Source organism: Palaemon carinicauda, chromosome 13, assembly GCF_036898095.1.
Source record: "Palaemon carinicauda isolate YSFRI2023 chromosome 13, ASM3689809v2, whole genome shotgun sequence".
NCBI classification, from domain to species: domain Eukaryota; kingdom Metazoa; phylum Arthropoda; class Malacostraca; order Decapoda; family Palaemonidae; genus Palaemon; species Palaemon carinicauda.
Genome location: NC_090737.1, coordinates 137,287,423 through 137,315,051, shown reverse-complemented (window position 1 = coordinate 137,315,051; position 27,629 = coordinate 137,287,423). Strand labels below are relative to the sequence as shown.

Below are 27,629 nucleotides of genomic sequence, written 5' to 3'. Positions count from 1 at the left end.
TTTTCGTGCTACTTCATGAGTCGAGAATGTCCCATTTGTTTTGGTAAAATAGTTGGTACAGTGAAGCAGTTGATAATGATAGTGAAAATCAAGAGCATATTTGATAAGAAATGAAATTTGATTCCTGCCCAGTGATATGCTTGATGGGGGTTCAATACCCACTTAAGCTCTATAGTTTCTTGTAGTATCTGCAACCTCACCATCCTTTTGAGCTAAGGATGGGGGGTGGGACTCCGGGGAGCTTATAGCTCTACCCGCTGAGTCATCAGCAGCCACTGCCTGGCTCTCCCTTGTCCAAGCTTGAGTGGAGAGAGGGCTTGGCTGCTGATCATATGTACAGTATATATGGTCAGTCTCTAGGGCATTGTCACAGTCCCATGCCATTTATGAGCGACCTTTATGTTACAGCAGTGAATTTTGATATACCCTTGAGAGGTCTTTGTGTAATTTTCAGTACAATTTATGTAAATGGAAGCTTGTAGAGGTGTAAAGGAAGAAAAGCCATGTTTCATTTATTCTTTCCTGGATTCTTTTCTCCGAAAATTGAACCCAGCATTTTGTACTGTATGCTGAAAGAAATTTCTTGTACAGTAGGGATAATCAAAGGTTAATATATATATTCCTATTAATGTAATAATTAGAATTATGATTCACTGAAGTATTTATACATATCCCCTGATATATTTAGAAATATAATTTATAATATCCACTTGTTGGATTAACACGTCATATGGACACCAAGATGGCAAAAGAAAAACCAATGTTTCTTTAGACATCTGAGATATTAAGTGGGGGCCCTACTGTCTTTCAGGTAATTGTAAACGCATGGAGATTCAAACAAAATTTCACATCGCTTTAGCACTATCTCGTATTCAGTGCAGGAATTTGATAGGATAGTGATGGCGGTCAATTTTTCGGATATGCTCCTCTGCAGTAAACTATTTGCTCCTTTTTGACCTCACACACAAATATCTGCATAGATAAAGAACTACAGTATCTGATGTTAAAGATGCTGTATATCCTTCCTGGTCAACCTCCTTTGTAAGGCCATAGAAAGCACCATTAGAACTCAATTTTCACTTGCACCACTTCTTGGTTTGAAAGAAGTCTGATCATGTTGTGGAAACTGAAATGAAATTTGCCTATTGCCTTTTACGTACTTTCAGTAATCATGTTGGGGAATTAGAAATTGAAGATTTTACCAGTTTACATAAGGAATTCTCCTTGAGGTAGTTATGAGAACATTGCAAGAGCTGTGGATTATGCCCTTGTAACTGCATTTGTAAAGCATTAATGGAAGAAATGAATAATGTCTAAATGTGTTACTTTATTTGTAATGTTAAGGTAACTGATGAAGTGTCAAAGTGAGCATCTCTAAATTTTTTGAAGAATGATTCAATATATAAAGATGTAATGTCTTTGTGTAGTGCAATTTATTTTGAATTGCATGAAACATGAAAGGCTACTCATGTTTAAAATTCATTTATGGTGTTCTTATTTATTTCAGCAATTCTTACCTTAAATTTACCATGCTTAATATTTTTTTTTTTTTTAAACAGGTCTTCATCAACTTGCTTGAAATTTTAAGAAAGAGTACTAAATCTTCAAATGAGCTCCCTATCCTATCTCTCATTCTGTGTGGTGTTGTCCACTGTATTGATAACCTTGCTTGCTTCCCACATTATATGTGGTTAGCTAACATTTTTTTCACTAAGGCCACTGACTTCATAAAGTTAATGACTTTGAGCCTTTCTTGTTACTGTAAGTTATGTGATTTTGATTTTCATTTAGACGGGATTAATTCATGTAAGGGGGAGAAGATCTAGAGGGATGCAGAGAATGAGATGGCGAGATAAGGTGAAGGATGATATGGAGAGAAGAGGTTTGGTGGAAGATAATGCCTTTGATGGAAGGCATCGGAAAGGGCGCATCAGGCAAGCGACCCCTTAATGTAAGGATAACGGTGGGCAAGAAGAATAAACAGAAAAATTAGATGGGGAGATAAGGTGAAGGATGATATGAAGAGAAGAGGTTTGGTGGAAGATAATGCCTTTGATGGAAGGCATCGGAGAGGGCGCATCAGGCAACCGACCCCTTAATGTAAGGATAACGGTGGGCAAGAAGAAGAAGAAATAGATGGCGAGATAAGGTGAAGGATGATATGGAGAGAGAGGTTTGGTGGAAGATAATGCCTTGGATCGAAGCCATTGGAGAGGGCGCATCAGGCAACCGACCCCTTAATGTAGGGATAATGGTGGGCAAGAAGAAGAAGAAGAAGAAGAAATAGATGGCGAGATAAGGTGAAGGATGATATGGAGAGAAGAGGTTTGGTGGAAGATGATACCTTTGATCGAATGTAGGGATAAAATGGGGAAGATGATGATTCAAGATGTTTTTCCTTGCAAACGAGAACTGCAACAGTGTTTTGCAAAATATTCTCAAACAACTTTTAGAAGTTTTATTTAGTAATTAAAAGAAATACTGTATGGTTTGACTATGGTTGTGTGTTGTGATGGCACGTATAAGATGAAATAGGTTTGATGCTTACACTATTTTTTTTCTTATGTATTTAGAAGTTTTCCATATCCAGTGCAATAACTAGAATATTTTTAAAGGCCATCCATACTAGGTTGGTTTGCTGTGAGCAATCAAATAAAAATCTCCCACCATCACTAATCTGCACTAGTCAGTGTGATGAAACCTGGCCAACCCCTAGACATGTCTGAGGCCTTTGTCCTGCAGTGGACTAGAAACTTTTATTTTTTGTTGTTGTGTGTATGTACATCCATACATACATATGCACGCATGCACACACACACACACACACATATATATATATATATATATATATATATATATATATATATATATATATATATATATATATATATATAATATATATATATATATATATATATATATATATATATATATATATATGTATATATATATATATATATATATGTATATATATATATATATGTATATATATATATATATATATATATATATATATATATATATATATATATATATATATATATATATATATATATATATATATAAAAGAACAAATGCAACCGTTTCCAGTTCACTGCAGGACAAAGGCCTCAGATATATCATCTAGTACATTAATGCCTTTGATTTTTAGTTTTCAATTTTCCTCCATTTAGTATAAGGGTTTTAATTGTTTTTGTTGTTGTGTGTATGTACATCCATACATACATATGCACGCATGCACACACACACACACACACACATATATATATATATATATATATATATATATATATATATATATATATAATATATATATATATATATATATATATATATATATATATATATATATATGTATATATATATATATATATATATATATATGTATATATATATATATATATATATATGTATATATATATATATATATATATATATATATATATATATATATATATATATATATATATATATATATATATATATATATATTATATAAAAGAACAAATGCAACCGTTTCCAGTCCACTGCAGGACAAAGGCCTCAGATATATCATCTAGTACATTAATGCCTTTGATTTTTAGTTTTAAATTTTCCTGCACTTAGTATAAGGGTTGTAATAACCAGACAAAAATGGATATTACAGGGAGTTAGAATTTAATGTAAAATCTGCATACAATTGGGAAAAAACACGTTAATAAAATTATCGAAGTGTAAAAAGAGTATCTTTCTTTTTTTAAAGGCCCAGATGGTAAAACAACATTAGGCCTAACGAATATCCAAAAGAAATTGCTACAACATCGTTAATGGTTACCAAGAAATATAATTTTGACTCGCTTCTGTTCGTGCAATGCATCATTTCTTTAATCAACAAATGAGAAATATAAGAATCAAAATATTTTGGCCCAAAGAACCACTTGTTTAATTTTTAATCCCCTTTCTTTGTATAACCAAGGCAACATAAAACGCACGTCAATCGATTGACACTTGTCAATTTATGAATGGCTGGGAGGTTATTTGTTTAATAAAATAAAGTATCTTATCCCCCATGGTTAAACAGTGATTTATTGTTAATTTCCATTTTATAGATATATAATTTTTGAAGTTACTACATTTCTATGCAACGTGACGTCATTAAGCACATTCTACCGGATGAAGACAGAGAAAGAGTTATTGGGTACAATGAGTTTACGGTTTTTCGTGCAATGGCGTCATAAATAAGTTTTTTTCCTTCTTTATATAATATAATATACTTTTTTTAGAATAAAGGGATCTCAAGTAAAGCAAAATGATATTAATTAATAAACAGAAACATGAGCTTATGGTAAATATAAACATTGTTTACTACACACATTACTCGCATTTTGTTCGAACGCTCGCTATTTCAAATTTAAAATAATTCAGACTTTATTAACAGTTAGTGATAATAATTTTGTTTTAATTATAATGAATAAATAAAGAAAATAAATATAATAAAGAAGACTTAATGTAGAAAAATAGAATTCCACAAGTAATATGATAGCTTAAACATGAAGCCATTGTAGTGCGTTCGGATACACACTTGAAAATAATAACGGATAAGTTTTGAAAAATAGTAAGATTAAATGAAATTTAAATTCTTGTGACCTAAAAAATATATAATACGAAACGAAAAAAATAGTAATGCGATTTTGTACTAATTATTAGCCCCAAAAACACCGATATTAATTAAAATAAACGAATGTTTCCATCCGCTTTCCTTCATTCACGCAACTTCAAACCAGGGTTGCCATGCGTACGATAATTATCGTACGTGTACGATTATTTTGGGTCCGGTACGATGTACGATACATACCTTAGGTATATACATATGTGTGGTGTGTGTGTTTAATTAAACAATTATACTAAAATACCTTGAAATAATTTATGTTACTCCTTAATAATTATGTAGAAAGTGTGAACGATAATTTTGGTTAAAAAAAAAAACGATAATTTTAAGGCTCATGTACGATAATTCAGTCGAAATAATCTGGCAACCCTGCTTCAAACTGTGACGATCAACATGGCGCTGTGTTGTTATACCGATTTCCTTTAAATGTCGGAATAAATCGCGATTTAAAGCCTGAGTGACATTTTAAAAGCCGTGTCGGGATTTTTATCGGTGAGTTCATATTTCGAAAGCCGCTGTTGCAGACGCGAAGGCCTATGTGGTGTAAAAATAAGGCAAATTCAAGTGTTTACAATTCTTTGGCGGGTAAACATCGGTTGCATCGTCGTGTTAAAATCCAGATTTGGTGTTTTTTTAGGCCTATGGTGGAAAAGGAAATGTTTTAATCGTCGGCGATGTTGTTGTGCGATAGTTCTGGATGTTGTGAGGATGTTGTTTGTGTGTGTAGTTGTTGCCAGTGACCTGTGAGGCCTACACGTCTGGCCTTTCTCGTATGAAGTTACGTTATAGGCCTAAGGAAGGCTTTAAAATTGTAGTTCCGTGAAGGGAAACATTTTCCATTATTAGCCACAATAATTAATGTTTTTTTCGAAGAAAACTGAAGTTTTCCTAATGGAAAAATAGAATGTTTTTTAGGAAATGTTTCCCTGACAGGAAAGTTGCGTTATAGGCCTAAGGAAAGCTGTAAAATTATAATTCCGCTCAGTGAAACATTTATGATTATCCATGAAAATAAATATAATTTTTGAAGAAAATAAGTTTTCCCATAATAAAAAGTAGATTTGTTTTTGTGGGAAAATTTTGTCCTGACTGGAAAAAGAATAAAATCAGGAAGCTTAGAGTCATTGTGAACTGTATTAGGCTTACGGTATTTTTAAGGCCTTTTAATGCAAGAGACAATTTGCATGTTTATGATTTTCATTTCGTTTACCCTACCCAAAATCCCGAGTTCCCACTGGGGGTCCCCCATTATCGGAGGATATAGATGTATATATATTTCTGAAACTACGAGTGTCATTTTCGAAGGGAGTGTAATTTTTCCTATAAGAAAAAGTAGTTGGTATCCTAGGTTACATTACCATGTAATACATTACAATGAAACCGCAAGAATTTGGGGAGCCTTTGTATATCACCGGCCAGTTCCTACCGCTTGGATGAAAAATGAACATTAACTAACCTAAACTTTTCCCCCTAACCTAACCTACAAGCCGTGTCCTTACCTACTTACCTAACCGGGTGGGGTCTAACGCCCCCCTGCGATCCCCCTTACACTGCCGTATTCTAAGTTAACCGTAATCATACATGCAGGTGGCCGCTATCATACATACACCCCGAATTTGCTATAAGGAATGGACGAGTGCTAGCTAGTTTGACATTTTGGTAAATATATGATAGTTTAAGTACTAGCGAAACTGAAATTTGCCATGAGAAATGGACAGGAAGTTTTGTATTTTTCTCTATATGTTTAATAGGGGCTGGGCCATAATAACTTTTGTATCGGTCTATTAGAATGTGATGTCTATCTCTCACTCTTAAGTCCATTGTTCACATCTGGGAGACTTATGTCGAGTTACTGCGCAAGCGTTGCTTGCATTTGCTTTGGCTAGCATTTCTGATTTTTTGTAAGGAGTAATCATTACCTGACTTTTTTATACCAATTAGGAGCGTCCAAATATTTATGCCGAAGTTCCCAGATGTAATTTTACAACAGCCATTTTTTTCCCACCCTTCCCTTCAATTTGAGTTAAGGCGCCATCACTTAAAGACGTCTCCAAGAGGGAATTTGTGTGAAGTATATCAATCTATTTTGAAATATAGTGTAATTTCATCTGTGTCGGCAATTGATTATGATGGAAATGCACTCCGTTCATTGTAAAGCTATTGTTGCTTATGTCAAATTGAAAAATAACTGCAAAATATGGCATCAAATGTCCGATTCTGACTTAATTTCTGGGGAAGACCAGCACATTTCTATTGCAAAGCTTCTGCAAAGATTGGCAAAAAAAAAAAGAGAGACGGTGTGAATCATAAGGTAAAGAATTATTTGTGATATACCTTCTTATAATGTAAGGGTTTATTTGTAATTTAATTTTAGTTTGTAACCAGGGAAGGGGTTCCGGCTAGCTGTTGTGACCTAGAAAGGGGGTCCGGTGGGCTCGGCCCCCGGCTAGGGGTTGTGACGTGGGAACTACTATGTTAGGTTAGGTTCTGTACCCTTTTAAAAATATCAAGTGTTAAATAATCATGTTTGGCCTATTTTCAGCCACTTACATGAACCATATATTTTCCCAACTGGTTATCGTGCTTATTTTGCATTTCTGACCATTATTATTGCTGTAAATCACTCGTTTATGACATTTCCCCAGCCAAAAAACCCCGGTTTCCCACTGGTGTCCCCCATAATTTTAATTATATAAGGGGGTCCAAAAACTCGTGAACGGGTGGTTTGCCCTTATAATCAAGGTCAGAAATGCATAGAACATAAGATAACGAGTAGGAAAAATATATGATTCATGTATTTGGCTAGAAATTTAAGTATTATATAAGAATAATTTCTGAGATTACGCCATAAATGAGATCGCACACCAAAACAGCACCCATCCGAGAACTGGTGCATAAATTATTTATGTATTTATTTATTTCCTTTCGTCACTGGTGTCAGATTGAACTTCGGTCTTCCTTTAATGGCTACTGGAGGGCTGAGATCTTCTCATCTCTATCAGTACTGTATTTGTTTATGAATGATTTGGTGTGGATGGTAGCAGTGCACGGGAGTGTTCACATTATGATAGATTATTGTCACCTCCTTGGTAAATTCATATTGAGATAGTCTTGATGTAGACACTTTTGTTTGATATTTACGATACAGTGAACCCTCGTTTATCGCGGTAGATAGGTTCCAGTCGCGGCCGCGATAGGTGAAAATCCGCGAAGTAGTGACACCATATTTACCTATTTATTCAACATGTATATTCAGACTTTTAAAACCTTCCCTTGTACGTAGTACTGTTAACAAACTACCCTTTAATGTACAGAACACTTAATGCATGTACTACAGTACCCTAAACTAAAACAGGCACAAATATTAAAGGTGATTTTATATCATGCGTTTCCTAAACATGCTAAAAAGCACGATAAAAAATGGCAACCAATGTTTTGTTTACATTTATCTCTGATCATAATGTAGAAACAAACTGGAGGTAGAGCTTTGCTTATTACCCAGACATATTTCCCATACTTTTCCCTTAGAACCTATCTACCGCGATAAACGAGGGTTCACTGTATATATATATATATATATATATATATATATATATATATATATATATATATTTTTCAATATTAAACTTACCCGATAATCATGTAGCTGTCAACTCCGTTGCCCGACAGAATTCTATGGAGGGATACGCCAGCTATCACAATACTAGAAGGGGGTGTACTTACCAGCGCCACCTGTGGCCAGGTACTCAAGTACTTCTTGTTGACACCTCCTCAATTATTCCTCTGTCGTGCTTCTGACAAGACGTTCTGGGATACGCTTATGTTCTTGGAGTATTTTCACGACTTTGGTGAAGTATTTCTCTTTGATTTCGGCTGTCGCTTTACTGGAAACTTCTATTTTAGCTTAGTTAGCTTTTGGAATTAATTTGATTAATTTTGGTGACGAAGAGAGTATGAACTCTCGTTCACCTTTCAATGGCCGACCCTTCCCTTAGACGGAAGTGTTGGTGTCTAAGAGAGTATAGACTCTCTTTCTTAATTTTGCTTAACAAAAGTTATAGATTTATTTTATATCTCTCCGCCTCTTATAGGCCTCTTCGATTAACTTCCTTTTATTATAAACTTATTAAAATTAATTTTTATATTTGTTTATATTCGACCTTCCTAATAGTAGGCGGTCTTTTCTTGGTACCGAAGTTAATTATCGTGAGTCCGTCATTTCGGTTTTACCTGTTAACATATTATGCTATTTTAAGGTCTTTGAAAGAATTTCTTTGATAGTCTCGTACTTTTTCAAAGTTGAACTAACGTTTTGTTTGTCTCGGCAGTTGTTGACGTTCAGAACGTTTCAACTTGCACTCTATCGTTACGATAGAGAAAGAATGTTCACGGTTTCACATTGCAGTAAGAGTAACCGTGTCTAGCGTTTTGTTCATTCTTTCTTAACTTAATGGTTTTGATCCTAATAAGGAACTTTTGGGAAATATTTCAGTTTTTTCCTTTAACAATAATATGTTTTAACGATATATATGATTGGGCTCTTCTCTCAGGTTCTAAGTCAAGAGAGAGAGAGAGAGAGATAGAGACGGAGGGAGAAAGAGGATAAACGTTTCCCTCAAGCCTGCCAGGCGTACGAGTAACGTCGTTATCGTTTTGCTCTTATCCCTAGTCTCTTTAGGGGAAGAAACTAAACGTTTCTAGAGTGATCTAGTGTTTAGTCTCTTTCCAGCCACTGAATTTTCTTTCATTAGATTTTTCTGTTACATTGTAATTCTGTTTTCGCAATTACTAACTTTTGAGAAGGATAGAATTGCGTGTTTCAGGTACAAACCACTTAAAGTTTCGAGTTCAGTGAAATAAGTGCAAACAGAAATCAAAGTGATAAGTGATTGATGTCAGTGTTATGCGTGAGGGTACTTTTGTGCGCGCCAGTCGTCCTCCCAGTCCGGGACCTCTTGCAAGCTCCCAAGCCCAGGGGAGAAGCAATGTCGAAGGGCAAAAGGGTTCGGCAGGCCTTGATCGGCCCACAGAAGTATCCTCGGTGGTTGTGGGCGTGTCTTACCGAGACCGTCACTCCCACCCGCAGACGATTGAGCCCTTATTTTGCTCGTCTGCAGAAGAGATTTAGAGGAGAAAATAAGGCAGAGTAACGCTGGTCTCAGGTCTCTAGACCTCTTAAACGTAAAGTCCAGACCTATGCCAGACGTACGAAGTAAAGTTCAACAACCCGGATGCAGTCATTGGGTTAGCTCTGACTCTCCTCAGTCATCATTTTGTCGGGCTGAGAGTGCGCCTACACTCCCCCCCGCCTATGCTCGCTCCGCCTGATCGCAGTACCACCTGCCAGGCGTACGATGTTGTGGACTCTACTACAGTCCATGCAGCACAGCTTTCGGACCTGATGCGTGAGTGTCGTGCTGAGAGTGTTGCACCTCCTCCTCCTCCTGCACCGGTGGTGCACCAACCGCCTGCACCCGTTCAGCCTGTGCTGCACCCGCCTGCACCGGTGGTGCACCAACCGGCTGCACCCGTTCAGCCTGTGCTGCACCCGCCTGCACTCGCTGCACCCAGTCGCAGCACCATCTGCCAGGCGTACGATGTTGTGGACTCTACTACAGTCCATGCAAGCACAGCTTTCGGACCTGTTGCGTGAGTATCGGGCTGAGAGTGTTGCACCTCCACCTGCACCCTTTCAGCCTGTGCTCAACCCGCCTGCACTCGCTGCACCCAGTCGCAGCACCATCTGCCAGGCGTACGATGTTGTGGACTCTACTACAGTCCATGCAAGCACAGCTTTCGGACCTGTTGCGTGAATGTCGGGCTGAGAGTGTTGCACCTCCACCTGCACCCGTTCAGCCTGTGCTCAACCCGCCTGCACTCGCTGCACCCAGTCGCAGCACCTTCTGCCAGGCGTACGATGTTGAACCTCTTTCTGTGTTCGCTGTTCCCAGTGTTGTTCAGCCTCAGCCTTCTTTAAGGCAACCTTCGGTTTGGGATCAGGAGGATTACTCCACTCTTCCTCCTCCTCCCCTGGCTGCTCCACCGGTGGTGCAACTCTCGGTGGAAGTACAACCTCTTCCACCTGTGAGTCAGTCTCCTCAGCTGCTGCACCGAGCTCAACCCGTGCACCCTGTTCCTGCACCTCAGACACCTCTGCTTGCGGGAACTTTACCTTGTTCTGCGCAACCTCGGTCTCTTCACGCTCCACTCATTCCACAGGAACAGGAACTTTCTGCACCTTCCACTGTTGTTGTTCCAGCTCGTTCTGACTCTGCTGTTCAGCATACCTTACCTCCATTTTCAAACCATGGCAAAAATATGAATCATGAGTTATGAATGTAAGGTAAACATTATGTTGATTTTTAAACCCCATGCAAGCATGCATAAAGCACTCTAGCACTGGTCATGGAATTTCTAAGAATGTTAAACGCCATGCACACGCTCTGCTTTCCTTACAGCAGGCTCTGCTTACTACATGCTCAGCATTCAGCATGCTCTGCATACAACATGCTCTGCATACAGCATGCTCTGCATTCAGCATGCTCTGCATACAACATGCTCTACATACAGCATGCTCTGCATACAGCATACTCTGCATTCATCATGCTCTGCATACCTTACCGCATGCTTCTCAACATATCTTGGGTTGTTGCCAACTCACTAGACTGTCAAGCAGTTTCATAACGTTGCCTTCTAGTCTGCTGCTTTTACACCAGTGAACCCTCACTCAGAGAACTTAGCTTTTCTAGGATAAGGTCCCTGTAGATGAGAAAGTTCTTTTCTCCCTCCTTCTGATATTCCCTTGAGGACTCTGTCATTTGGAGGGAGCCTTTAGCTGCATAACCTCTTATGGACTTTTATTTAAGCATTACATGCTTACAGGGAAGGTAATGGTTCCACTTCAGCCGCTAATCCCGTCTGTTACCACACCTGCTCCCATAGACCTTGAGCTGTGTTGCATGACATGCAGTCCAAGCTTAGTCCTTGTTAGAGGATTTTTTGTTTACGGAGTCAATGTGTCACGGGGAAGACGTTCAACAACCAACAGAAGGGACTTGTTGTGACGCAGTGCGGCAACCTCAGCAACCCGTTAAGGAGTTGTCTGTACGACCCAGATAGTCTAGACAGATTCGGGTTGTCACTGTACTTCCTCGCTTGCCCATGATTGACAGTTTACAGACTGTGCAGCAGTATCATGATCTTGTGTCCGGCTCCGTCAGACGACTGGCTTTTAAGAGCTCCCACAAGTCGTCGCTGTCTTGAGATTTTCAAATGGACTATGGATCTGACCAAGGAACTGGGCCTCCTGGTCAATTTTGAGGAGTCTCAGCTCGTTCCATCCCAGACCATTGTTTCCTTGGGTATGGATCTTCAGAGTCGAGCTTTTCGGACTTGTCCGTCGGCCCCAAGGATCTTCCAAGCCCTAGAATGCATCCAGAGCATGCTGAGAAGGAACCGATGCTTAGTCAGGCAGGGGATGAGTCTAACAGGGACACTTTCATCGCTGGCCCTGTTCATCGAGTTAGGGAGACTCCACCTCCGCCCCCTTCAGTATCATCTAGCTGCTCACTGGATAAAGGACTTGACGCTAGAGACGGGCTCAGTTCCTGTTTCCGAAGAGATGAGGTCTACTCTAACGTGGTGGAAGAACAGCATTCTTCTCAAGGAAGGTCTACCTTTGGCTGTTCAGACCCCCGACCACCGTCTCTTCTCGGACGCATCGGACACGGGCTGGGGTGCGACACTGGACGGACAGGAATGCTCGGGAACATGGAATCAGGAGCAAAGGACACTTCACATCTATTGCAAGGAGTTGTTGGCAGTTCATCTGGCCTTGATAAACTTCAAGTCCCTCCAGCTTAACAAGGTGGTGGAGGTGAACTCCGACTACACCACAGCCTTGGCTTACATCTCCAAGCAGAGAGGGACTCATTCGAGGAAGTTGTTCAAGTTCGCAAGGGACCTCCTCATTTGGTCAAAGATCGAAAGCTCACGCTGGTAACGAGGCTCATTCAGGGCGATATGAATGTCATGGCAGATCGCCTCAGCCGTAAGGGTCAGGCCTTCCCCACAGAGTGGACCCTTCACAAGAATGTTTGCAGCAGACTTTGGGCCCTGTGGGGTCAGCCAACCATAGTTCTATTCGCTACCTCGATGACCAAGAAGCTCCTCTTGTATTGTTCTCCGATTCCAGACCCAGCAGCAGTTCGCGTGGATGCCTTTCTGCTGGATTGGTCCCATCTCAACCTGTATGCATTCCCGCCGTTCAAGATTGTCAACAGGGTACTTCAGAAGTTCGCCTCTCACAAAGGGACACGGTTGACGTTGGTTGCTCCCCTCTGACCCGCGAGAGAAGGGTTCACCGAGGTACTGCAATGGCTGGTCGACGTTCCCAGGACTCTTCCTCCTAGAGTGGACCTTCTGCGTCAACCTCACGTAAAGAAGGTACACCCAAACCTCCACGCTCTTCGTCTGACTGCCTTCAGACTATCGAAAGTCTCTCAAGAACTAGAGACTTTTCGAAGGAGGCAGCCAGAACGATTGCCAGAGCAAGGACGACATCCACTCTCAGAGTCTATCAGTCTTAATGGGAAGTCTTCCGAAGCTGGTGCAAGGCCAATGCAGTTTTCCTCAACCAGTACCACTGTAACCCAGATTGCTGACTTCCTGTTACATCTAAGGAACGTAAAATCCCTATCAGCTCCTACGATCAAGGGTTACAGAAGTATGTTGGCAGCGGTTTTCCGCCACAGAGGCTTGGATCTTTCCTCCAACAAAGATCTACAGGACCTCCTTAGGTCTGTTGAGACCTCAAAGGAACGTCGGTTGTCCACTCCAGGCTGGAATCTAGACGTGGTCCTAAGGTTCCTAATGTCATCAGGATTTGAACCGTTCCAATCAGCCTCTTTTAAGGACCTCACATTAGAAACTCTTTTCCTCGTGTGCTTAGCAACAGGTAAAAGAGTAAGTGAGATCCACGCCTTCAGCAGGAACATAGGTTTCACATCTGAAACGGCTACATGTTCCTTGCGGCTCGGTTTTTTTGGCTAAAACGAGCTTCCTTCCCGTCCTTACCCTAAGTCGTTCGAGATCCCAAGCCTGTCCAACATGGTGGGGAACGAACTAGAGAGAGTACTTTGCCCTGTTAGAGCTCTTAAGTACTATCTAAGAAGGTCAAAACCATTACGAGGACAATCAGAAGCCTTATGGTGTGCTATCAAGAAGCCTTCTCTACCAATGTCTAAGAACTCAGTTTCTTACTACATCAGGCTTCTGATTAGAGAAGCAAATTCTCATCTGAAGGAAGAAGACCTTGCTTTGCTGAAGGTAAGGACACATGAAGTGAGAGCTGTGGCTACTTCAGTGGCCTTCAAACAAAACCGTTCTCTGCAGAGTGTTATGGATGCAACCTATTGGAGAAGCAAGTCAGTGTTCGCATCATTCTATCTCAAAGATGTCCAGTCTCTTTACGAGTACTGCTACACCCTGGGTCCATTCGTAGCAACGAATGCAGTAGTAGGCGAGGGCTCAGCCACTACATTCCCATAATTCCATAACTTTTTAACCTTTCTCTTGAATACTTTTTATGGGTTGTTCGGTCGGCTAAGAAGCCTTCCACATCCTTGTTGATTTGGCGGGTGGTCAATTCTTTCTTGAGAAGCGCCGAGGTTAAAGGTTGTGATGAGGTCCTTTAGTATGGGTTGCAGCCCTGTATACTTTAGCACCTTTGGGTTGATTCAGCCTCCAAGAGGAACGCTGCACTCAGTAAGGAAGACGAACTTAAAAAAGAGACAGAGTAACGGTTCAATTCGACTTCCTTACCAGGTACTTATTATTTCATTGTTATTTGAGATAACTGTTATATGAAATATGGGATACTTAGCTATCCTTTAATCTTGTACACTGGTTTTCACCCACCCCCCTGGGTGTGAATCAGCTACATGATTATCGGGTAAGTTTAATATTGAAAAATGTTATTTTTATTAGTAAAATAAATTTTTGAATATACTTACCCGATAATCATGATTTAATTGACCCTCCCTTCCTCCCCATAGAGAACCAGTGGGACCGAGGAATAATTGAGGAGGTGTCAACAAGAAGTACTTGAGTACCTGGCCACAGGTGGCGCTGGTAAGTACACCCCCTTCTAGTATTGTGATAGCTGGCGTATCCCTCCATAGAATTCTGTCGGGCAACGGAGTTGACAGCTACATGATTATCGGGTAAGTATATTCAAAAATTTATTTTACTAATGAAAATAACATATTTATATGTATACACATATACATACCTACATATATACATAAATACATGCATACATATATATATATATATATATATATATATATATATATTACTGTATATATATGGGTTATGGAAAAAATCCGCGAAGTGGTGAATCCGCGATGGTCGAACCGCGAAGTAGCGAGGGTTCACTGTATGTGTGTTTTTAATGAAGTGTACATGTGTTTTCCACTTTACCTGTAGTTATATTTAGGAATATGAATATTTTTCCATTTAATAATTTTTTTTTTTATTTATTTTTAACATGTTTAACATTATGGCTCTGAATAAACTTCGCAGAATTTGGTTATTAGCCTATACAGTAATACTTAAATTCAATCCAATCCATATGAAAGAAATGCGTTCTCTAATTAGTTTTATACGCCATGTGATAGATAATAATTTCTTGTCTTATTCAACAGTTTTGGTGAGTGCATGCCGTTCCTGCTTTTGCCAAAATGCCACGAGGCCCACAGTCGTCCCCCACCCAGGACCTTGAAGCACGGTTCTCCGTGTTTCTCAATCCAATTCGTGACCTGACCAAGAACTGGGAAGTAGATATAGCTAAAGTAAGGTTCTAAGATTCATTTTATGTTGCATCATTGTTATTCTTATTGTTTTGATTAAATTGTTAAATACAATAATCATATATTCAACATTGTTCACATTAGATAAATATTATTACAGTATAGTGGTGACAAATATTGATAAAAAGTTCTGACATGTTCTTCCTAAGATAAGAAAATCAGGGGTACAGTTATGTCTGAAACTATATGGGAATGTCCCATCTCTTAACATTGGCCCATTCATTTTGTTTGATTTTAGCAAGCAGTGAATCTTTACATATGTTATTGTACCTTAATTTTACTCTAGTACACTATTCATAGTTAAGGAACTTAAAATTTATCCTTACCAAATCTATTTCATGTAATTTATAAATAACCACCTGTGAATATTGATACAGTGCTTGGGTTTCTTCATTTATTTTGTTTTAATATCCTAGTTCAGTATTAGCTAGATATGTCTTCAGTTATTGAAATATTTCTTGTTCTAAATGCCTCATTGTTAGGTGGTTATCAGGAGACAGATCCCCTATACCTTATGTGCCACTTGTTGACGTCCGCTTTAGGAACTAAATAGAAGTTTCAAATGCTGAAATTGTTCAGGTGATAAAATAAAGTATACAGCATATCAAATTGGGGACTAAGGATATTCGATAGGTCAAGAAGCTCGCACTTTGGATATATTAGACATGTGACTTGTAGGATAGTATTGAAACGGTGCATGTTATTTATATTCTTTTTCATTATTACTGCTTCAGTCTTCCAAGTCCCTCCCATTGACAGTTCTAGAAATCTTTTTAGGTATGTTTTAGATTATAGTCCTGTTGTTCCATCTTACATATAAGATGAAATATAATACAATGTTGTTTTTGTTTTCCATCAATAAGAAGTTTGTATTAATCAATGCTAAAAATTGTTTAAAATTTTTCCGTAGTATCTAGAAGAGTACTTGGAGGAGTTAGCAGAGGTTCAAATTACCTTTGATGGAGGGGAAACCATGATGAATTTTGCTGAAGCAGCGATGTTGATTCAAGGTTCAGCTACAGTGTATAGTAAAAAGGTATGTTATGGCAATGTTTGTTACCTTGTTGTGGTTTTTATCCTATGTGCAGAATATTGGTTTCTGCAAGAATACAAACCTTTGTCTGTTAATAAGAGTATGCTTTCTTTTTAAACTTAATGAGTTAGCGGTAGTTTGCTGGAAGGTGGCCGGTAAGCCCCACCCTTCCGCCATGCCATTGATCTCCCACTTTGGTTTCTGCCGCTGTTTTAATCTTTTTCTTTTAGATGAATTTACCTGGAAATCGTCGTGTGCAAAAGATATTTAGAAGGAAGGAGGAATTTGCAGCTGTGTGACACCTTTCTGTACAAACCTGCAGATGTCCACATGCTATAATAGGTTTCAGGATTGAATAGTTAAGGAAAATACTAATTACTTTAAAATTTATTTTGTGTAGGAGTATCTTCTGGATGGCAAAATGTATGCAAATCCATTTCTCATAAGTGACAACATGTCCTCCTCATGGATAAGGTTCTTCCTGGACCATCTACCAGTCCCTGGTGGTGACCTTGCCAAACATCTGTCTTGGGAAAGTTACACTACCCTTCTTGTGGTGGCCTATTGGAATCGTCCCTACCTGGCTATCTCCTGGACTTGGGTCCGAGTGCTGCTTGATAGTTTCTTGTGTTTGTAACTTCACCATCCTTGCGAATTAAGGATGCTGAGTTAGCAGCTGTTGTCTGGTCCTCCTTGGTCCTAGGTTGAATGGAGAGGAGGCTTGGGCGATGATCGTATAGATATATGGTCAGTCTCTAGGGTATTGTCCTGCTACCCAGGGTAATGTTAGTGTCCCTTTCCTCTAGTAGTTTTATTCCAGCTGTTACCAAGTTGTGGAATGATCTTCCTAATCGGGTAGTTGAATCAGTAGAACTTCAAAAGTTCAAAGTTGAAGCAAATGTTTTTATGTTGACCAGGCTGACATGAATCTTTTTATAGTTTATATATGATATATATGTTTTTGACGTTGTTAATAGTTTATATAGGACATATCTGTTTTGATGTTGTTACTGTTTTTAGAATGATTTATTGTTAATTTATTCTCATTTATTTATTTCCTTATTTCCTTTTCTCACTGGGCTATTTTTCCCTATTGGAGCCCTTGGGCTTATAGCATCTTGCTTTTCCAACTAGGGTTGTTGCTTGGCTAGTAATAATGATAATAATAATCATAAGCTGCCTTTAAAACCTTTGAAACCTACCATGCAAGTCTTAGGTTTAAGATCAAAGTGGGAACTAACTACTGACATCTCGCCAAATTTTAACAGCTGTTGATAGCTATTCTGAAATCATACTGTAAAATACTTTAAAAATAGTTTTTTTGTTCAACACACATAATTGTAATATACACCCTTGAAACACTTTATACGCCAAAAATTGCTTTTAGTATAGACACATCTTTACGTATACATAAATGAAAAAAATTAAATCTGAACACTCGTTAACTTATGTACTGCTCGGCCTAACTACGCTGTTGACCTAATATTTATGTCCATTTATTGTGGCCAAAAAGTACAGCTGTATAAAATAAACAGGATTTTAGTAACATGTTTCACTTAACTGTTTCCATTAATAATGCATGCAATATTCACATAGTATCGTATTCTTCTTCTTTGTCTACATCTTTTCCCACTTCTGTGTGGGGTCGATGTTTCTGGTCAGCTTTCTCCATCTACCTCTGTCCCAGACCTCATCACCGGTTAATCCCTTTGATCGAAGGTCATTCTTGATATAGTCCATCCACCTTCGCTTTGGTCTCCCTGTCCTCGTTCCCTGTACCTCCATTTCCATTACTCTCCTCCCAATGTACTGTTCATCTCTTCTCATGACATGACTGTACCACCTCAGTCTACTTTCTTGGATCTTATATGATAGTTTTCTAACTCCTGTGGTACACCTAATTACCTCATTCCGTATCTTATCTCTTCTTATTACCCCACACATAGTATCGTATTACGAAATGAGAAATAGCGAATGTACTTCTTTTCCATTGTTTGTGCTTTTAAGCTCTTCGACGAGACTACTGTCTACGGTTTCCAAATTGGCTAATTAATGGAAAATACTGAATAATTACTGCTGTACTTGAACTATCACTTTTATTTTATATAAAAGTTTGTAGTTTTTAGTAGAATTATTTTACTCAAATTTCCTTTACTGTGGATGTTATTAGTATATCGAGGTTTAAAGGTGTATCATCCCTGTTGCCAATGCACAATAATTTTATAGTTTTTACCTTTACGATGCTTGATTACAAAGCTTAGGAAATTATTGATTTTTTTCTTCCACTTTTAGGTAGTAATGTATTAGTCATATTCTACTTAAGGGATTTTGACGTAGGAAAAATCTATTTTTGGGTGAGAAAGCCATGTCGTCCTGATGGAAGTTCCTTCTGGCAACTAATACAGTATAATATTTCTGCGATTGATATTACAAGAGAATTACTGTCGTTGGAACCCCAGAAACGACCATCCGAAGATATCGTGTATAATCAGGGACGTATCCTAAGATAACCATAGATATCTGTACCCCAAACAGACCTTACCCAGTCTAATCCACTAAAGGGAAGGATAAATAAGGAGCCATTACGCATCCTATCACCTTCGAGTGCCCCTATACGTTCCTGCTTCTTATTCCTTTGAAGACAGCTGATGGGGATAAAGTGGTAATTTTGGTCTCAAAAATGGTACTCTCATGATACATTAGATGCATGATGAAATAACTTTCTATGGAGGAAAATTTTTTGCTCATACAATGTGCAAGATTTCAAGTATTTTACGAGTACTGTATATGCCTTATTACTGTAATTCATTTACGAGTATTTATTTTAACCCAAAAAATAACTATTTACAGTATAAAAATAATTAATTGAATATGAAAAACATCAAATTTATCTGCCCTCGGAAACCCACGATGTGAAAGGGTGCGTAATATGGATTTACATGTACTATTTTTCTAATTCTGCGATGTACTGAAGGATTGATAGGGGAACCACTATATAGCGAGGGATTACTGTATATTAAAGTGGAAAGCAGGGAGGAGGGATGTAGACATAAAACTCATGAATTCTTCTTCCCAGCTGGTTCCCATTTTTATATGGGGTCGCCGTTGCGGATGAGCCGTTTCCATCTTTTTCTATTCTGCGCTTCTGCCTCATCAATCCCCTTCTCCTGTAAGTCTCCTCTCACACAGTCCCTCCATCTCTTTCTTGGTCTCCCTCTTCTTCTTCTTCCTTGAACCTCCATCTCCATAGTATGTCTCCCAACGTGGTCCTCATCTCTCCTCATCAGGTGTCCATACCATCTCGGCCTCCCTTCCTGCATAAAACTCATGAATCAATCTTGTTTTAATTTTTATTTTATTGCGGTGAATCTTATCACTGGAGGGACAATGATAACTTGTATAGAAAATATAACCCTGTAGTATGAATCTTGGGGTAATAATTAAAATTATTAATTTTTATATTTTTATATTAGGTTGAATTCTTGTGGCAAATGGTCCTCCAGATGCTGGATCTATTGTCGAGTCGACGTACTGTAGAGGCGTCCGAAGGTCCCGCTGGGACGAAGGATGCGGGAGGGGGAAGGGCAAACATGGATGCAACGCGGGATTTCACTTCTGTCGATGAAATCTCCGAAGGGAGAAATATCGACATGAAAGATGATGAGGACGATGCCGATGAGGAGGATAGTAAAAGGAAAGGTTTCAAGTAAGTTTTATTTGCTGTTGAATATGAGATTATTAGAGTTAAGAAAATTAGAAGGTTCGCAGTTTTCAAACGCTCGTAGATACAAACACAATTTCAGCTGAAATCATAAATTTCAGGTATTGTATCAAAAGATTATACACTGCTATAGCAGGGTAATGAAATACTGTAGTAATACAATATTATATAAACATACAGTAAGCAAAACTACACTTACAATAACCTGATATTTATTTCATATGATACGGGACTATTTTTTTTTACTTTTGTGATGGAAAATTGTAGGCGTGTGTGCTAACCCTTTTACCCCCAAAGGACGTAATGGTACGTTTCACAAAACTCATCCTTTTACCCCCATGGGCGTACCGGTACGTCCTTGCAAAAAACTGCTATTTAAATTTTTTTTTGCATATTTTTGAAATTTTTTTGAGAAACTTCAGGCATTTTCCAAGAGAATGAGACCAACCTGACACCTCTATGATGAAAATTAAGGCTGTTAGAGCAATTTAAAAAAAATATACTGCAAAATGTGCTTGAAAAAAAATAACCCCTGGGGGTTAAGGGTTGGAAATTTCCAAATAGCCTGGGGGTAAAAGAGTTAAGTTAAGACGTACCGTGCCGAAATTTAACAAAGTTTTCCTTGCAAACAATTCAATTTACAAACAGCTTCTTGGAGCCTATAAAGTTTGTAAGTCGACAACCTTCTTATATTTATCAGTTAGCGGGCAAGAACAGTAACTCACCGGGGGAAAGTATTGGTATAAAGTAGAAATTTTTAAATCATGTAAAGAATGACATAAATGGGGCATTGCCGAATAGGCAGCAAGCAAGGATTCAAAGCCTTCAAAACTTATGAATGCATGTGAATTTCCATTTAAGACCAGGTTATGGTCAAAGGTGTACCGAAAATGATTGTATTCGTTGCATTTCAGTGCAGCCCAATACGGATTTATTAGGCGTTATATCTTTATGAATATCACATGAATGCTACTATTGACTAGAGTTCTAGACTACATTATCTGAACTTTGGTGTTAAGACATTCACTTCTTAGAAATTTGCGAATGGAAAAGTGACATTTTTATGTACTAATAATTCCCCATATATGAAGGTTAACAGGATTTAGAAGATAATTAAGGAAAGGGGACTATTTTAAATGGTTTTTGTTTCATGACAGGTTTTTACCAGCTACGCCCCTCCATCTCGTCGAAAAAGAAGGAGAGAAGTCCCAGCATCGTATAAATCTTTTTATGAAGAACAATGAAATGTTTGGTGCAAAAGATGACTTTAGAATTAATCGCTCATACATGACTATGAGAGGAATGTTGTGCTTAGAACTTCCATCTGAACTCCTACAGGACAATGCGCATCTGCCAGCAAATATTTTAGAGGTAAGAAATAAGTACATACATACATTTATATGCCCCCTGTGGCCGCGGGGGCATATGAAAATTAGAATAGCGCCAACGTTATCCCTGCGTGTCGTAAGAGGCGACTAAAAGGGACGGGACGAGGGGGCTGGGAACCCCCTCTCCTGTATCTACATCCTGTGAGACATCGACGAAGAAATAAGTAAGTCTGTAAAAATAGAATATGAGAGAGATGTAGGAAGATAATTTGAGATTTGGTGCTTGGAGAATATTAGATTTTTTTATTTTTAAACTCCAAAACTGTATAGGAAAAAAAAAAAAACAGAAATACGCATATAGTTTATGTAGTGTTAACTGGAAATGAGAAATTGAAAATAAATCATTTAAGGAGAAAATTTTCTATGAATAAGTAGCAGATAAACTATTGAGGTAGGTTGGAAAGTGTTTCCTATATAAAAGGCTAACATTAACATCCAAATATCATTTTTAAATATGTATTGTAGTTTTGTTCCAAGAGATAAAGAGTTTATGGTTCATGTAACTTGTGTTCGTAAATGTTTGAATATTTCTTTGCACTATTCGCTCGATCTTTACAGGAGGAATCGGAGGATGAAAGTGATTTGCCTGACGCCCCTGTAGATGATGCGCCTCCGTCACCAGTGGAATCGGCAGAAACCGAGACACCACAAGAAAGTAATGCTCATTTCTCTCTCTCTTTTATGTCTGAAATGACAAGTGAAAGTATTAAAGGTTTGCAAAGTTAATGTTGGGTTGTTAAGCTGTAATAGATGAAAGGGAAAATACAGAAAGCAATGCATTGGGTATTAAAGAGATGCTACAATTCTTACTACCATGTACAGTGTGGCTTGAAAAACATCCATAAGTGGTACCTCACTATAGGGCAGTGGTTCTTAACCTTGTTGGAGGTACTGAACCCCACAAGTGTCATATTTACACTAATCGAACTCTTCATAGTTTGAAATATATATATATAATATAGGTAAACAGAATAGGAAAAGGAGAAGAAAGTTATAACTAAATATATCAACATGTATTTCAAATTCAAGACAGGTATATATTTTATTAGTGCACAATATTAACCAGGCATCATTTGCACACAGAACCACTGTGTTCAAAGAACAAAATCAACAATATGAACCTCACACAAAAACATAACGAATCCTTATTGCAAATCAATCTTACATTTGCTGATGCCTCTGCCGAACCCCTGAAACTGCCTCACCGAACCCCTGGGGTTCGATCGAACACAGGTTAAGAACCACTGCTATAGGGAGAATTTATTATTAACCATAACTAAATTAACAAAGTTGTATTCTATTATTTGCAAGTGCATTATTATAACTTTTTTTGGCCAAGTTTTTATCTTTTAAATGCATTGATAAAATATTCCTCACTTGACGTTATTCCATAGATGGCCCCGAGGAAGCTAACAAAGAAGAAGGAGCGGTTGAGCCGCCAAATGAAAATCCTCAGCCAATGGAATTAGAGAATGAAGAAAAGGCCAACAAAGATAAAGAAGAGAAAGAAAACAATAACATTGATGTCATCGATCTTCCAAATGGACGGTAAGCATTACATACAAAGTTAATTCTAGTAGTTAGGCTTTTTCCATCATTAGGCTCAATACTACATAGTATTCTAGAAGTTCTATTCCAGCTGTGACCAAGTTGTGGAATGATCTTCCTAATCGGGTAGTTGAATCGGTAGAACTTCAAAAGTTCAAACTTGCAGCAAATGTTTTAATGTTAACAGGCTGATATAAGTCTTTTTCTAGTTTATATATGAAATATCTTTAAGTCATTATTGTTTTTAAAATGTTTTATTAATTGTTCATTATTTCTTATTATTTTTTAATTTCCTTATTTCCTTTCCTCACTTGGCTATTTTTCCCTGTTGTAGCCCCTGGGCTTATATCATCTTGCTTTTTCAATTAGGGTTGAGCTTAGCTAATAATAATAATAACGTATAGTAACTACTTTGAAGAAGTCAAGCACTTGCCAATCCTGTTGTCCACAATAAACGGACATCTATGTTTGGTTGACAATGTAGTCTGGCCAAGCAGTATTGCACACGGCTAATTAGTGTTCAGATTTAAATTTTTCATTAATGTATACACATAGCAATTTTTCTACGGTAGAAGTAAGTTTTTGCTTTAAAAGCTTATGAGACTAATTCGAATGTTTATAAAAGCTTGAATGTATGAAGAGAATAAAAAATATGTACCTTTTATGAAAATGATGGAAAATTTTTCTAGTTTTCTGTATCTACTTCGTGGTTTTTCAGCTTTGGGGGTTGGTGGCGGCGAGTCCTGGAATAGAACAACCTATAACAGAAACACTTTATAGCCAATTTATATATCTCTCTCTCTCTCTCTCTCTCTCTCTCTCTCTCTCTCTCTCTCTCTCTCAATCCATATTCAATTTTTTATCTAATTCTAACAAGAGACAGGTGTCTTGGTCAGTTAATAATCCATTAAGAATAAAACTGAAATATTTTGTTACAAGAAAATTACATAATCCAAACTAAAGGTTTAGGGGCACTCTGTACATTGCTTGGATATTTAAAAAAAATTCTTTACATGCTTTTTGGTTTTTTAAAATTAATTTAATTTTGTCCTACAGTTATAGGTTAAGAAAACGGGGTGGAGAAAAGGAGGCTGTTGTCACTTTGAAGCTGAGTGAGCCATGGAAGCCAATAGATCCACACGCAGAGGCTCCAGCTAAGCGTCCCGTAAGAGCAGGACGTCTCCGGAAACCTATGCCGTGTAATTGTCACCAGAAAACGCAGAAAGTAAGGTTAACTCTCTCTCTCTCTCTCTCTCTCTCTCTCTCTCTCTCTCAACATTTTTAGTTTTCTTTTTGTAGTTAACATGGATTCTCTATATCTTGTTCTATGTTGTATTTCTAATTGTTGAAGATATAAAGAAATCATAGTAACGATGGATAAGAAAAGTAGAGTTTCTTATAAGGAATGAATCATTATAATGAAATTCATTTACTGCTTCCTTAACCCTTTTACCCCCAGGCTATTTGGAACTTTCCAACCCTTAACCCCCAGTTTTTTTTTTTTTTTTTTTTTTTTTTTTTTTTTTCCAAGCACATTTTGCAGTATATTTTTTTTCAAATTGCTCTAACAGCCTTAATTTTCATCATAGAGAGGTCAGGTTGGTCTCATTCTCTTGGAAAATGCCTGAAGTTTCTCAAAAAATTATCAAAAATATGCAAAAAAAAATGTAAATAGCAGTTTTTTTGCAAGGGCGTACCGGGACGTCCATGGGGGTAAAGGGATGAGTTTTGTGAAACGGACCAGTACGTCCTTTGAGGATAAAAGGTTTAATACTGTTAGCCATCCTCATCTGCAGGGTATGGAATTCTACAGATAATAGGAGACCCTAAACTCTACAGATGTTAATTTACTTTTGCCTTTGTTACTTATACCGTAGATATATCCATTAATACAGTACTATTATCGTGCTCTAAATGTATAATACAGTATACTACAGAAATGCTATGCCTCTCTCTCTCTCTCTCTCTCTCTCTCTCTCTCTCTCATTCTCTCTCTCATACATGGTTAAGAATTAACTCATATATTTTTTTTCCTTTCAGTCCACAAGATCTCGTCGAAAAAGTAAGAATGATGAAAAAGAGTCGGATAACAAGCAAAATGAAAAAACTCTACCATCCGTTGAGTCGTATATATCAAAAAGTTTGGCTAATATAATCGACGCAAACAACAAAAATGTAAGTTTTTCTGTGTTCTATATATTAAATCGTAATCTTGAATAAGCAATTGTTTTCTATTTATTCGTAATCGTGTATCTTTTGTTTTATCAATGATGAAATAATTCAACCCAACTCCCATCAGTTATAGTAAGTACTGTATTTGCATTACGACAGTTTCTACTAACAAAGTCCCTTGAATACGACTTTTCTCCCATAGAAGAATTTTATTATTTACTTTGGTAAGTTTAAATGTATCATTTTATCAGCATCATCATCACCTCCTACGCCTATTGATGCAAAGGGCTTCGGTTAGATTTCGCCAGTCGACTCTATCTTCTGCTTTTAATTCAATAACTCTCCATTCATCATCTCCCACATCATTTTATATTCATGTTTTATAGTATTGGTTATGTTTCTGTTTTCTAAAGCGTGTTTTTATATCTGTATTTTACTCTACTGTATCTACGTAGGTTAGTGACATGGGTGCTTAAGTGAAGTACGGTATTAATGTGTGTGCCTGCTATCATCCAAACTCACACGTCATAGGATTGTATCTCCATTATAACCTGAGAATCTATAGTACTTCTATGTGCCATCACAATAGTCACTTTCAATCAAATTATAACTAATCTTTTCAGTTGTTCCAACCAGTTCCGAATGTTATAATTATGCTAAGAAATTATATATAAAGTAGGTCCTTGGGGTTCAACAGAGATTTCTACGCCCTTTTGATGCAAGTCAGAGCACACATATATACAGTACTGAACACAAGCACCTAAGTCACTCACCTTTGCTAAAGCAGTAGTAAAGTCAATCCAGGAAAGAAAAGCACAGTTTGTGATTTAGAAGTATAACAAGGGCTAAAAAAGAATACATGAATGACATTTAGAATGATAAATGGAATCAGTAAATGAGTCCCTTAAAAAATGGATATATCTTCAGGGGTACTGGAATTTCCATTGAATTATGAACAAAGTACAGTAGTTGGTTAACGGCAGTTAGCACGAGTAGAAGCCCCACACACCTGCCTGTCTCAGAATGGAGACTTTTGTCCTTGGCTGCAATGTTTTTAGACACCAATGTGGTCTCATGACTTGGGTATTTTCTTACATTCAATGATGATATTTTTTTTTTTTTGTCTACACATTTGTAAGTGAAAGTGCACAGAAAGGCAAGCATGTAGTGAAGTTAATTTTTATCCTAATGGGGGTACATTTGAAACCCCCATGTATTGTGTACACTACCTTTGTGAAGGGGTGACTTTAAGCAGCCCTCCCAGGAGTGTTTTTCTCACTTTTCAGATCAGGAAAATGAACGAAACATAACTTGTCTCACTTTGTAGTAGTTTTTCTGCCTTGGGAGGGGAGAGTTACAGATTCGAACAGTGTCTTGCCTGTACCTTGGTGCCTGATAGTGAAAATCATTTGACTGGGAGGCTCTCACGGCACTGATAGTGTTCATCAGGTGGTGATCCAATGTTGCAGTGTCTGTGAGTGTTTCCAGTGGTCGTCTTGTAACAAAATGCCCTTTAAAGGTTGTTTGTGTTGTGGTGAAGGAAGATCTTGTAGCTTCCTCCTCAGAGGTAATGCAGTCATTATCAGTAGCCCAGATTACGACTCCTCTGTAACAACAAGAACGAATGCTTGGCAAGTGAAGGAGAGTTCACCCTCTCTCTTCCTCCACTACCAATCTGCAATCTCTTTTGCTTCCTCTAGTCCCTTCGTTGGACATTTCTAAAGTAATGTATTTGACATGAGTATCGATGTGAGGTAGAAGGGCTTGCTCTATTCCCTCTTGTTACCCTCTCGAGGAGATGCAGCAGTCGCAACCGTGAGTTATGTGGTGAAGCCCCTTTCTTTAAGAAAGAACTTTTCTGTCCTTTTGGTAAGGGGAAGGATGGGTCGCTTATCAAACGTTTTTATCTTGCCTTGTTTGATGCCACTAGCATCATTTCCATTGCTGAAAGAGGTTTTTTGTATCCCAGTAGTTGCTTCCCGTTAAGCCAGAACTGACCAATGTCCTAACATTATGTCGGAGTTGCCTCACTTGCACCCGTATGTTACTAAGAAGAAATAAACCATCCAGTTTGTTTCTAGGTGACTTACTCCCACCAATGAGCAAGTCCCTATTTTAAAGGATGAAGGGTTTGTATTAGTAGGAAAAAAATACAATTTTTAAAGAAATTTGTATTTTTCCTCACTATACAAGTGTGATTATTAGATAAAATTTACCTCCTCAACCATCCCCTTCAATTATAAACCTA

The 27,629-nt window shown here is 37.9% G+C and overlaps 1 protein-coding gene across 1 annotated transcript in view; it reads left to right on the top strand.

The window, feature by feature from the left end:
• Positions 1–5,008: 5,008 nt before the first annotated feature.
• The window catches only part of LOC137652497 (condensin-2 complex subunit H2-like), a 42,833-nt gene continuing 20,212 nt past the window's right edge, over positions 5,009–27,629 (top strand). The window contains exons 1-9 of the mRNA XM_068385942.1: positions 5,009–5,140; positions 15,355–15,501; positions 16,430–16,555; positions 20,026–20,258; positions 21,431–21,644; positions 22,220–22,316; positions 23,056–23,209; positions 24,266–24,434; positions 25,250–25,384. Coding sequence (XP_068242043.1) covers positions 15,391–15,501; positions 16,430–16,555; positions 20,026–20,258; positions 21,431–21,644; positions 22,220–22,316; positions 23,056–23,209; positions 24,266–24,434; positions 25,250–25,384 — 1,239 coding nt within the window. The 5' untranslated portion in view covers positions 5,009–5,140; positions 15,355–15,390. The remainder of the gene's footprint in view (positions 5,141–15,354; positions 15,502–16,429; positions 16,556–20,025; positions 20,259–21,430; positions 21,645–22,219; positions 22,317–23,055; positions 23,210–24,265; positions 24,435–25,249; positions 25,385–27,629) is intronic.